Source organism: Cetorhinus maximus, chromosome 1 (genome assembly GCF_964194155.1).
Source record: "Cetorhinus maximus chromosome 1, sCetMax3.hap1.1, whole genome shotgun sequence".
Lineage (NCBI taxonomy): Eukaryota > Metazoa > Chordata > Chondrichthyes > Lamniformes > Cetorhinidae > Cetorhinus > Cetorhinus maximus.
This window is the reverse complement of record NC_135879.1, coordinates 89,533,652-89,547,528: the sequence shown is the minus strand read 5'-3', so window position 1 is coordinate 89,547,528 and position 13,877 is coordinate 89,533,652. Positions and strand designations below refer to the sequence as shown.

Genomic DNA, 13,877 nt, shown 5'->3' with positions numbered 1-13,877 from the left:
AAAGATTGAATACCCAAAGCTTTGAATGTAGAAGCAGGAAATATTTAATTTCAGTGAGTACCTTGAATGAAAGAGCTTGAGTTTTAATTGTTTCTGGAAGGGAGTATAGTTGGTGGTCACTGGCTTTCAGGATAAAGTGACCCTTCCTGTCAAATAAAAAAGACAAGAGATAAAACAAAATTTTAGAGTAATAGGAAATCACTTGTTATTTTTAATTTGAACTTTTACAAACTCATACAAAACATCACAGCATTTGACCGTTGAGGTCTAATTGTTGGCTGCAGCCTCCCATTATATGGCAGCTACACAATAAAAACGGTTTCTGTGAAAATAATGAATAGCAAAATGATAGCAATGCAAAGAACCACAAAATATTCCTGTTATTCAAACCGTTTTCTAAATGGCACTAATATTAGTAATTTCAGTTCATAAATGCTCTCTGTATTCTCAGTCTGGCTGGAACCATCATCACCTTTGTTGTATTCTCCAGTACTGATGGACTTGAGCTCATAAGTTCTGGCAATAATTTCAGGATATGCCCTCAATTCATTCACTTAGTCATGCTTTTCTGTATATTTGCAAATACAGTTGGGATTTGATTACTGATATATGAAATGCATCTTATTTAACAATTTGCACAAGGTTCTAGACAGTAAGATTTTAAATTCTGTTTAATAGTTTTGACAATTCATGAAACAAATTTTTCATAAGCCTCTTACTGAACAGTGCTCTTGGTTTTCTGAAACCAAGCTGAAGAGTATGGCAAGTTAGTACAGGGAAACAACTTCATGTGAAACATATACAGGCTAAAGCACAAAAAATAGCAACAGTGACATACAAATGAATTAAAATATTCATATGATAATGTCACACAACACTATTTCATCACCTAACTGTGCAACTGTTAAAAATGCAAATCACTACAATAGATATTAATGGCTCTGATTTTGCAATCAGTGCCAAAGCAAGGATGCTTGCTGCTGACCTTGAAGACAGCTGCCCACAAAGATCTAGCGATTTCTGTGTCATGATTTTTGTGATGTTAGTTTAAATCTGGTGCCAAGTGAAGGTGGGTGTCTAGGTGTGCAGCAGCTATGTCTCAACAAGCAGGTAATGTAAGAACATAGGAACAGAAGTAGTCCATTTAGTCCCTCGAGTCTGTTACACCATTCAATGAGATCATGGTTGATCTGTAACCTAACTACAAATACCCACCATTGCCCAATATGCCTTAATACTTTTGGTTAATAACAATCTATCAATCTCAGATTTAAAATTAACAATTAATCTTGCATCAATTGTTGCTTGTGGAACCAAATTCCAAACATCTGCCACCCTTTTATGTGTTGAAGTGTTTTCAAATTTTACTCCTGAAAGGACTGTCTCCAATTTATAGACCATACCCTCAGCCCTGAACATTCCAACCAGCAGAAATAGTTTCTCCCAATTTTCCATATCTGTTTCCCTCATCTTGAAGACGTCAATCAAATCGCCCTGCAGCCTTCTAAATTCAAAGGAATACAACCCTAGTTTGTGTAATTTCTCTTTATAATTTTTAATTATTGCGGTCCAGATATCATTCAGGTAACTCTACGCTTCACTCCATCCAAGGCTAATACATCCTTCCTAAGGTGTGCTGCCCACAACTGCTCATAGTACTCCCAAGTGTAATCTGACCAGGGCTTTGTATAGCTGAAGCATGACTTCTACCCCGGTGTAATCTTGTCCTCTAGGTATAAAGACCAGCATTCCATTAGCCTTTTTGATTGCTTTCTTTACATGTTCGTGGTATTCTAATAGCCTACGTAATTGGACCCCTAAGTTTCTTTGGACCTCCAATGTGTCTATCTTCTCACCATTTAGGAATTACACTGTTACGTTCTTTTTAGGTCCAAAGTGGATTACCTTAATTTTGACTAAGTAAAATCCATTTGCCACAATTTTGCCTATTTATTTAATCTATTAATATCTCTTTGTAATTTAATCTTTCCATCTACGCTGCTTACAGTGTTGCCTGTCTTGGTGTCATCAGAAAATCTAGATATGTGACCTTCTGCCCCATCATCAAAGTCATTAATAAATACAGTGAATAGTTGAGGCCCCAATCTTTGAGATCTTTGTGAGACACCACAAATGACATCCTGTCAATCAGAGTATCTACCTGTTATCCCTACCCTCTGTCTCCTGCCATTCAGCCAATTTCTGAACCAAGCCAACAATTTTCATTCAATTTCATGAAATTCCAGCATGCTGATCTCTTCCTCAACTATAAGGAGGAATTATGTAATTATTCAACATGTCTGGCGTTTTCTCATTTTCAATGACAATATCAGTGTCATCAGCTTTTAAACACACTCATTGCTCCAATACACCCTCTTCTTACTAATATGGTGATGAAGATAAGCGGCCAATCACACAGAAGTATGAACACAACAAACCAGGAAGTTAAAAGTATTTAATACCTTTTGCTTTTAATTTCATTTTCAGAGAGCATAATAAATTATGATTGGATTAATAAAGAAGCAAAAATAAAGATTTTATTTTCTTTTTAAAGTTTAAAATAAATAGCATGCATCATCACTGTGGAGAAATTTGACATTGCACAAATAAGAAGTTAGCCTTTCGGGACCCTGAGGATATTTAGTAGTAATTATGAACTTGGTACACCAGTAAAAACCAATTATGCCTCATCAACAAGATGTAACTTTTTTGATGGTTTTTACAGCAAACACAGCACAATAGAAAGGAAGACTTACATTTCTATATTGCTTTCCATGACCATTGGACATGTTAAGTACTTTACAGCTTCGTAAGAGTGTCCTGCAGTCAGTTCTTGTTGAAAATAACAAGAGTGACATCACAAGACAGCGCGAGAGAGCGGCGGAGAGATCAGAACCAGTGCGAGTGCGGGGAAGCTTCAAAAAGTGACGTCAGCACAAAGGTGGGAGCTGATTGGTGAGTAGTGCAGAAGTGCTTTTCTCCAGTTTAAAATAGATTAAGCTAAGGAAAGGTAAGGGTTCTAGTTTTTATTTAAAGTACATAAATAGTTTAACTTTTTTAAATGTATATAACTTAAAATAAGGGGTGTTTTTTCAACTAAAGGCATGGCAGGACAGCTCAGTCCTGTGTACCGCCTGCAACATGTGGGAAGTCCCAGACGCTCCTTGCACTCTAACCAACGACGTGTGCAGGAAGTGCCACCAGCTGCAGCTATTTGAGCTCCGAGCTTCGGAGCTGTAGCAGTAGCTGGAGGCATTGAGGTGCACCCACAAGGCTGAGAGTTTCGTGGATAGCACATTTTTAGACGTGGTCACCCCTCAGCTTACGGAAGTGCAGACAGAGAGGGAATAGGTGACCATCAGTCAGAAGGAAGGTGTCAGACAGGTAGTCAGGAAATCCCCAGCGTGAATCTCGCTCCAGAACTTTTTTTATATGTTGGAAAACAGTGAGAGTGACCGTTCCTCTGGGGAGTGCGGCCACGCTCATGGCATGGTGAGTGACTCAGCTGCACAGGGTAGGGGAGGAAAAAGAGGCAAAGAGCAATCGTGGTAGGAGACTCAATAGTAGGGGGAACAGACAGGCGTTTCTGTGGCTGTAGAGGTGTCTCCAGGATGGTATGTTGCCTCCCTGGCACCAGGGTCAAGGATGTCACTGAACGGCTGCAGGGCATTCTAAAGGGGGAGGGCAAACGGACAGAAATCGTGGTGCATATTGGTACCAATGGTACAGGTAGACCATAAGACATAGGAGCAGAAATTAGGCCATTCGGCCCATCGAGTCTGCTCCGCCATTCAATCATGGCTGATAAGTTTCTCAACCCCATTCTCCCGCCTTCTCCCCGTAACCTTTGATCCCCTTACCAATCAAGAACCTATCTATCTTCGTCTTAAATACACTCAATGACCTGGCCTCCACAGCCTTCTGTGGCAATCAATTCCATAGATTCACCACTCTCTGGTTAAACAAGTTTCTCCTCAGCTCTGTTCTAAAAGGTCTTCCCTTTACTCGGAGGCTGTGCCCTCGGGTCCTAGTCTCTCCTACTAATGGAAACATCTTCCCCACGTCCACTCTATCCAGGCCTTTCAGTATTCTGTAAGTTTCAATCAGATCCCCCCTCATCCTTATAAACTCCATCGAGTATAGACCCAGAGTCCTCAAATGTTCCTCATATGATAAGCCTTTCATTCCTGGGATCATTCTCGTGAACCTCCTCTGGACCCTCTCCAGAGCCAGCACATCCTTCCTGAGATACGGGGCCCTAAATTGCTCACAATATTCTAAATGTGGTCTGATCAGAGCCTTATAAAGCCTCAGCAGCACATCCCTGCTTTTATATTCTAGTCCTCTCGAAATAAATGCCAACATTGCATTTGCCTTCCTAACTACCAATTCAACCTGCAAGTTAACCTTAAGAGAATCCTGGACTAGGACTCCCAAGTCCCTTTGCACTCCAGACTTCTGAATTCTCTCCCCATTTAGAAAATAGTCTATGCCTCTATTCTTCCTACCAAAGTGCATGACCTCACACTTCCCCACGTTGTATTCCATCTGCCACTTCTTTGCCCATTCTCCTAACCTGTCCAAATCTTTCTGCAGCCTCCCCGCCTCCTCAATGCTACCTGTCCCTCCACCTATCTTTGTATCATCTGCAAACTTAGCCAGGATGCCCTCAGTTCCTTCATCTAGATCATTAACTTATAAAGTAGATCATTAATGTATAAAGTAGAAAGAGGAATGAGGTCCTGCAAGCAGAATTTAGGGAGCTAGGAAGCAGATTAAAAAATAGGACCTCAAAAGGTAGCAATCTCTGGATTACATCCAGTGCCAAGCACTAGTTAGTCCAGACGAATGCATGGCTGGAAAGATAGTGCAGGAGGGAGGGCTTCATATTTCTGGGGCATTGGGACCGTTTCTGGGGGCGGTGGGACGTGTACAAGGTGGGCGGGTTGCACCTGAACCGGAATGGGACCAACATCCTTGTGGGGAGGTTTGCTAATGCTGTTGGAGAGGGTTTAAACTAACTTGGCAGGGGGATAGGATCCTGAGAGGAGGTTCAGCAGGGGGAGATGCACAGCCAAAATTAGAAGAGAGAGCAAGTGAGTCTGGAAGACATAGAAATTATAGGCCAGTTAAGGCACAAGGGAGTTTGGCAAGGTTGGATGGTATTTATTTTAATGCAAGGAGTCTGATGAATAAGGCAGATGAGTCAAGGGCATAAATTAACACGTGGAAGTATGATGTCGTTGCTGTCACAGAAACATGGTTGAGTGAGGGGCAGGATTGGCAGCTCAATATTCCAGGATATAGGGTCCTCAGGCAAGACAGGGAAGGAGGTAAAAGAGGAAGGGGTATTGCAATATTGATCAAGGAATCAATTATAGCAGTAAGGAGGAATAACATCTTAGAAGGCTCCTCAAATGAAGCTATATGGGTAGAACCTAAAAACAAAAAAGAAGCAATCACATTGCTGGGAGCATAATATAGGCCCCCAAACAGTCAGGGAGAAATAGAAGATCAGATATGTAGGCAAATTTCAGAGAAGTGTAAAAATAATAGGGTAGTAACAGTGGGGGATTTCAACTTCCCCAACATTAACTGGGTTAGTCATAGTGTGATAGGTTTAGAGGGAGCGGAATTCTTAAAATGCATCCAAGAGAGCTTTTTAAGCCAGTACGTAGAAGTTCCTACAAGAGAGGGGGCGGTCCTGGACTTAATTTTAGGAAATGAAGCCAGGCAAGTGGTAGAGGTATCAGTGGCAGGGCATTTTACAGATAGTGATCATAACTCCGTTAGATTCAAGGTTGTTCTGGAAAAGGACAAGAAGGGCCAGAAATCAGAGTTTTAAATTGGGGGAGGGCCTATTTTAATAAGATCAGAAATAGGGAAAGAACAGGGCCAACATATTCCAGTAAAGATAAAGGGTGGGACCAACAAATCCAGGGATTACACTTGGAGAGGCAGGGATTAATCAAGGACAGTCAGCATGGTTTTGTTATGGGGAGGTCATGTCTGACCAATTTGATTGAATTTTTCGAAGAGGTGACCAGGTGTGTAGTTGAGGGCAATGCATTTGATGTAGTCTACATGGATTTCAGCAGGACTTTTGATAAAGTCCCACATGGGAGACTGATAACAAAGGTAAGAGCCCATGGGATCCAAGGCAATTTGGCAAATTGGATCCAGAATTGGCTGAGTGGTAGGAAGCAGAGGGTGATGGTCGAGGGGTGATTTTGTGACCGGGTACCTGTGTCCAGTGGGGTTCCACAGGGATCGGTGTTGGTTCCCTTGCTGTTTGTGGTATATATAAACGACTTAGACTTGAATGTAGGAGGGTTGATCAGTAAATTCGAGGATGACATGAAAATTGGTGGGGTGGTCAATAGTGAGGAGGATAGCCTTAGATTACAGGAGAATATAGACGGGCTGATCAGTGGCAAGTGGAATTTAATCCGGATAAGTGTGAGGTGATGCACTGGGGCAGGACAAACAAGGGATGGGAATACACGATGAATGGTAGGATCCTGGGAAGTACTGAGGATCAGAGGGACCTTGGTGTGCATGTCCACCAGTCCCTCAAGGTAGTGGGACAGGTAGATAAGGTGGTGAAGAAGGCATATGGGATACTTGCCTTTATTAGCCGAGGCATAGAATATAAGAGCAGGGAGACTATGTTGGAACTGTGTGAAACGCTGGTTAGGCCACAGCTAGAGTATTGCGTGCAGTTCTGGAATCCACATTATAGGAAAGATGTGATTTCACTCAAGACAGTGCAGAGGAGATTTACCAGGATGTTGCCTGGGCTGGGGAGTTTTAGTTATGAGGACAGATTGGATAGACTGGGGTTATTTTCTCTGGAGCAGAGGAGATTGAGGGGGGGCATGACTGAGGTGTATAAAATTATGAGGGGCATAGATAGGGTAGGCAGGAAGGAGCTTTTCCCCTTGGTGGAGGGATCAATAACCAGGGGGCATAGATTTAAGGTAAGAGGCAGGAGGATTAGAGGGGATGTGAGGAAGAATCTTTTCACCCAGAGAGTGGTGGGAATCTGGAACTCACTGCCTGAAAGGGTGGTGGAGGCAGAAATCCTTGTAACATTTAAGAAGTATTTGGATGTGCACTTACGATGCCATGGCATTCAAGGCTATGGGCCCCGTGCTGGGAAATGGGATTAGAATAGTTAGGTACTTGTTTGACTGGTGCAGACTCAATGGGCCAAAGGACCTTTTTCTGTCGACCTCTATGACTCTATGCCAGCCAATCAAGTATTGCTTTTGAAGTGTAGTCACTGGGCAGAATCGTGTTGAGGCGTTGGGGATCTCTGGAGAACAGATGAGAGACCAGCCCGGCTTCTTTTCGGGAAGGCCTACACCAAACCAGATGACAATCAGGCAGTGGCAAGGCCAGAAACGGAATACCCTAGAATCAAGCCCCCGGGGGTGGAAGTCTCCCCTGCGAAGGGGTAGTTTGTGTGGGGTGGGGGGGGAGGGGTGTGGGGGGATTGGCAGCAAGGGTACTGGAGTGGCTGTCATTGGGCCCTCCCCCTTCTCAATGTCTAGTCCCTTGATAAGACACTGAGTGCCTTTGATTGAGGGATCCCCTCCCACAGGTAACAAGCTGATGTGTTGTGCATGCCGCATGGTGACAGGCCCAGCTGCAGCTGGATTAATACAAGCAGTGGCATGGGTAGGGAGGGGGTTTGGTTGAGGTTCTTATGTGGTCATTAATTGGCCACTTAAGGATCTTCGTTGGCAGTGGGGCAGGAAGGTCCACCATGGACCTCCCTGCCAAGAACTTAATTATGGCGGAGATGGGATGCTGGCAAGGTTCCTGTACGTCACCATGGCACCTAAGTAAAAGCACACCCTACTCCAAGCTTGAGACCAACGAGAACACAAGATTCCAACCACTGTTGTAATGTAGGAAATGCAGCAGCTAATTTATGCTTCACACACTCCCACAAACAGCAATGTGACCATGACTAGATAATCTGTCTTTTGTGATGTTGATGTAAGAGTGGAAGTTCTCATTAATTCTATTGATTTCCATGATTGAAGTACGGTACAGAGATAGGGGAGGGAGGCTGATATGGCAGCGGTGGTAGGGGGTGGTGGTTCTCTGGGCGGGGAGGGGGGCTGTACTTCAGTAGCACACCCTCTGGAAAAGTGTAGAATCATGAACAGAAAATTCTGGATTTCCAAGATAATCTGACTGGTGAGCAAAATCTAGGTCATGGAATGAAAGGGCAAGTAGGCACTTGGATAAGAAGTTGGCTGAATGACAGGAAACAGAGAGTAGTGATAAACAGTTGCTTTTCAGATCGGAGGAAGGTTCTGCAGGATCTGCAGGAACAGAGGGACCTTGGTGTATACGTGCATAGGTCATTGAAGATGGCAAGGCATGTTGAGAGAGCAGTTAATAAAGCATATAGTATCTTAGGCTTTTTTAATAGGATCATTGAGTACAAGAGTAAGGAGGTCTTGTTGATCTTGTGTAAGAACTAGTTAGGCCTCATCTAGAGTACTGCATCCAGTTCTGGGCGCCATACTTGAGGAAGGATGTGAAGGCATCAGAGAGATTCACAAGAATGGTTCCCAGGATGAAGAGCTGTAGCTATGAGGATAGATTGGAGAGGTTGGGACTCTTTTCCTTTGAGAAAAGAAGGCTGAGAGGAGACTTGATAGGGGTATTCAAGATCCTGGGGGGTATAGGCAGGGTAAATTGTGAGAAACTGTTCCCACTCAACAGAACATCAAGAACTAGACGGCACAAATTCAAAATAATTGGCAAAAGGAGTAAATGTGATGTGAGGAAAATTTTTTTCACCCAGGGGCTGCTTGAAGTCTGGAAAAACTTCCTGAAAGGGTGGTGGAGGCAGGTTCGATCAGGGTGTTCAAAAGGGAATTGGATTGCTACCTGAAAAGAGAGAATGTGCAACGTTACGGCAGGGGAGTGGGACTAGGTGGAATGCTCTTTCCGAGAGCCAGTGCAGACTCAATGAGCCAAATGGCCTCCTTCTGCACTGTAAAGATATTGTGATTATGTGCAGACTCCAAAAGTTGTCATTTTCAGTGGATGAATGGCAGTGAGCATTGACAGTAATGCCATCATTACCAGAGCAAAATTCGGGCCATTGGGATTTGTACTGAATGAATATTCTGAAATGATTATTCCAAAACTTGTCCAAAAACCCTAGAATTACACAGGGAATCTCTTAGCTTCCCATCATAACTCCAGTGGAATTGCCCCCTAAGGAGCAGGAAACATGATATACTTAAGTTATGCCAGTCGTTTGCTGCCTTTTTGTGGGTTCCCTTAGTTTCCTGTTCAAGTCACAACAGAAAATTAGGAGAATTCCTGTGAAATTTCAAAATCATAGTACATGGAACATAAACATTTGGTTATCATTTATGAGCCACCTGAATCACTCTTTGCTAATTCAGAAATGCTATATTACATCCACAAAAACTGCATGGAATGTTGTGATATGTTTAGTAACTGGGAAATTAGTATTTAATTATTTTGGTTCAGAAATGGTTCCAACCACTGCTGGTTTGATGATTAATGTTTAATGAATGCATCAAAGTCACTGGGTTCCTCTGCCTCATGTTCAACTGGCAGTAATGGTAATGTGGATTCACTGTGAACATTATGACTGGTGTTCAGTGAAGTTCAATGTCACAGATTCAGTTCAGGTAAAGTTCAGCTGTTTGTGAAATATCCCATTTGACCGTTTGAACAAAATGCTGAGCCTTGCCCATTGACAACAGTAATATCTATACTGTGACAGCAAGTTGCATATGAATCTTTCTCTTGTCAGGAGTTTAGTCTTCAAATGTTAGGGCATTAGAGATGCTGAATGAGCAGATACAGAGTTTATCTATGAGGAAACCTTGTCAATATTGCTGACTAGCATTATTCTTTTATTGGATTTGCCAAGCTGCATTTACTGTATCAGCAGAAGAGAATTCACAAACTCTTGGTTTTGACTAACATTGACTTGCTTATCTGAAATCCTCTGACCTCATTTACAATTGTATGCCATATAGTGTTTTCTGGTTTCATACAAATTATTAATGCTGCATTACCAGAACCCCATGACATTATCTTACAAATGTTTTTCCTGAAATTATTTTTGATGCAACTCATTTCTATTACATAGACAGTGTAATTAGATTCAGCATGCAAATTTAAATCATACTGTATATAACCACAAGTTTTGGCTTTCAAAGTTGATTTATGAAAGTTAAAAAATCTCTTCAAGCTTTGCATTACATAAAAGCAATTTATAAACTAAAATGAAGTGTATTGTTTCAACAGTGTATGCTGGTCTTAATAAGTTAATACCAGCATCACAAGGTCAGAATATCAGTCAACATTGAAGAGGTCTGCTTCAGCAAAAATGTTTACCTTGATTTTTCTTTGTCATGAATAAAGAGGATGTTGTGCATCCTCAGCTCTTGCATGGTGAATGAGTCTCCTTTCCGAAGATGGATCTGCTTCCCTTTTTCCATTTTAATCAGTCTTCCATTGTCAGGGGGGTTGACAATGTGGAGAATGAGATTTTCAACTGGTGTGTCAGCATCATAAATGTTCATAAAGGTAGGGTTCAGTACCTGGCTCCCACCGATGTCCACATTTACAGAACTGTTTGCATGAAGGACTGGTGCATAAATATTAACTGTAAAGATAAAAATACTTATTAAGTTTGGTTTACTCAAAGCACCAGGACTGGATATTCTTTTGCTATACCACCCCGAAATCCGGCAACATTAAGGATGAAAATCAAGAAACATTGGGCAGAGAGGCCTCCCACCTCATTCTTGCTCTGACCTGGAATTTCTTCCCTTGGCCTTCAGCGGTGAAAGCTCTCAGCCACTTTTTCATCACCCTGCCAAATGTGAAGGACGACAGGAAAGAGGAACCAGGCAACCTGGTTTATCTCCTTGCCTTCCATCACGGGCACCATCAATGCCAGGGACCACCAGGAGAGGGGTAGTGGTAAATCCTGGGGCAGCCCATTTAGTTGGGAGAGGGCCCGATGGAACCAGTTGCAGAGTAAAACTTCCTCCATTGTACTCTAACAAAATCCCTTAATCCTAACACCAGAAGACCAGGTCGACTGCATTGGTACAGTAGTTCTCAAGTATTTTTGTTTGAAGCACCCCTTTTCATTAGTAATCTCAGACTCCCCATCTAAATTATAATTCTACTTAATACTCAGAACATGAAAGTATACATGTTAAGAGAAATTTATTAATGTTTTTAAGAAAATAGGTATTTACTTAATTTGAGATGGGCGTGCCTAATTCTCACTACATAACATGCAGTACTTAAATATTTAATAAACTCCCCTCTCTTGATGAAGGTTGAAATCATTTGGCACGCACCACCAGATGTGATATTTGCGGGACGACCTAGCGATCTTCATGCTGCTCTCAGCATTATGCCTTCTACACTCCCTTCCTAGGTGAGACAGCTAGCCCGCTCCTTGTGCACATGTGGCAGCCGCACTCTGCTCCGTCCTTTCACACCAAGCCAGCCTCCAGCCACCGCTCAATTATTTTGTGGACTCTTGGCAACTCTATATGGGTTCACTGACCCCAGTTTCACAGCCACTGCACTTGTATGACGTTTGTTTTCTATTTCCCCCAGTCAACCTCAGGCCAGTCCAGGTAACGTTACCAATCAGCACCAATAGAAGAGGTTTAGTGCTGAAGGTTCATGCCCAGTAGAAGCTGGAACTAGATTCTGACAGCTCAAACTCATTTTAAATAGCACCCTGATAGTTAGAAAAACCTAGAAGACTTTTAATCCCATCAGCCTGGGCTGCATTTAAACCTATGTCTCAGGGGTGAAAGGCCAATTGGTACACTTCTTTCAAAATTTAAAATGTAATTTATATTTACTTTAGTGAAAGCAAAACTGGATATTTTGAAGCATCCCACAGATGTGACAACAATAATGGATTCAATGGCATTCATACATCAGAGGGGCTTGCAATGGGAGTTTTAGCAGTTTAATCTTGTGCCAAAACTATCTCTGACAAGGCAATCTCCCACTATCTTATACATGCTACATTGCTTCAAACCGCTTAACTTTAAACTTGCAGTGTAACATCTAGTCCCACTTGTCACCCTGGCTACCTCTGAGATTGACAGTTGTTGGCTCAAGTTCCATTCCAGGGACATGAGCACAAAATCTCAACTGACACTATCAGTTATGATAATGTCACTTTTCAGAAGGGACGTTAAACTGAGGCCCTGTCTTTTGATGCAGGTGGATATAAAAGGTCCCATGGCACTATTTCAAAGAAAAGCAAGGGAGTACTCCTCGGTATCCTGGAAAAAGTTATCCCTCAAACAACATTTTTAAACAGATTATTTGGTCATTATCACAGTGCTGGTTTGGGGATCTTCGTCTGCACAAAATGGCTGCTGTTTTTCCTATATTACAATAGTGAATACATTTAATTGGCTCTAAAGTACTTCAAGATGTCCTGAGGTTGTGAAAGGTGCTATATAAATGGCACTATAATCCTTGTCTGTTTGTTTTATTACACTTTCTGCTCTGGGTGACTAACTTCAAACACAGATTCCATGGATTTCACAATGGAGTCTTGCAGACAAACCAAACACAAGTGTTATTTATGCATAAGTCATCATTATTATTTGAGAGTTGTCTGTGAGGAAAACTGATGTTGCAGCTGATCTTCAATTATTCCCCATTTCATCACAAAGTTATTTTACAAAACAGTTCATTGCTTAAAAAATGCAGTCTTGTATTCAAAAATACAGACACTGATTGCATCTAAAACCCAGATATTTCTCTACCTGATGTTTCAGACAAAAGATCTAATCACTATCTGGATTCCTTGATCAAAGCCCTGCTTGATTCTCTTGTATTTTGTCTACTGCATCTGTAATCAGTACCGCAAAACGATTAACTGGTCTAGTTATTTTACTTCATACAGGTAGCTATGTTATTTTTTTACTGTGAATACAACCAACAGACTCTAGCAACAAGATGAGAGTTACAGGGCCAATTCCTTGGGAGCAGAGTGGAAACTAAGCACAAGAGGCACCATACTACTCCTGATTCAGTGGAAGATGATTTTTGACGCCCTGATGACAGCATGCACAGACCTTGATAGCTCTTGAAAATCATTAAAATGCAATTTAATAGACACTACAACAAATGTTTCTTTGCCAGTCCACTCTTTCTGCAGATTGTGTTTGGATGTAATGTTATTTCTGTATTCTTTGCTTGTACAAATAGCTTTTAAAGCTGCTTGTTGCTGAATTTCTGAAATGCAGTTCTTCTTTTTGCTCAGAACTCCAATTGCCAACCTGCTCTCTAACATCCTGTTCAACATGGGCCTTCCATTGGGCCTTGTCAATGTTGCAGAATTGGAGGTAGAACCAGGTTCCATTTGCAACTCAGGCTACAACAGTCACCTCCATGCAACATTAAGCAATACAACTTTTAGTGAAACAGCCCTTGGAGCTGCTGTACTCTTCAGTTGCTGCCTACTTGTTGCCACAATGTTACTTGCACACCCAGAAAATGCAAAAGCACCTATGGGAATTGTTCAAATGAACTTGGCAGGGTCGTAAGGCCACCCTACTTGAATGGGAGTAAGCAGGAGCGCAGGGATCACAGCTGGATTTCCCCGACCATTGAGTCATTAGACCTGATTTCTAAAGTTTCTTACCTTCACATACTCTCTTGTACACATTACCATAGTAACCTGGACCACAATCAGGAACACAGAGCTCATTCTTCAGGAAGGTGATGCTATTACATAACTTGCACTGCAAGGCGCTGTCGCATTCTAAACACCCAGTAGAACAGGCTACAATTTAAGAAAAAAACGTTTA

The 13,877-nt window shown here is 42.0% G+C and overlaps 1 protein-coding gene across 1 annotated transcript in view; it reads right to left on the bottom strand.

The window, feature by feature from the left end:
• Nucleotides 1-13,877, bottom strand: part of fras1 (Fraser extracellular matrix complex subunit 1) — a 562,738-nt gene that overhangs the window by 236,672 nt on the left and 312,189 nt on the right. The window contains exons 26-28 of the mRNA XM_078543632.1: nt 13,712-13,852; nt 10,408-10,678; nt 62-146 (exon numbers count right to left, since the gene is read on the bottom strand). Of these exons, the coding sequence (XP_078399758.1) occupies nt 62-146; nt 10,408-10,678; nt 13,712-13,852 (497 nt within the window). The remainder of the gene's footprint in view (nt 1-61; nt 147-10,407; nt 10,679-13,711; nt 13,853-13,877) is intronic.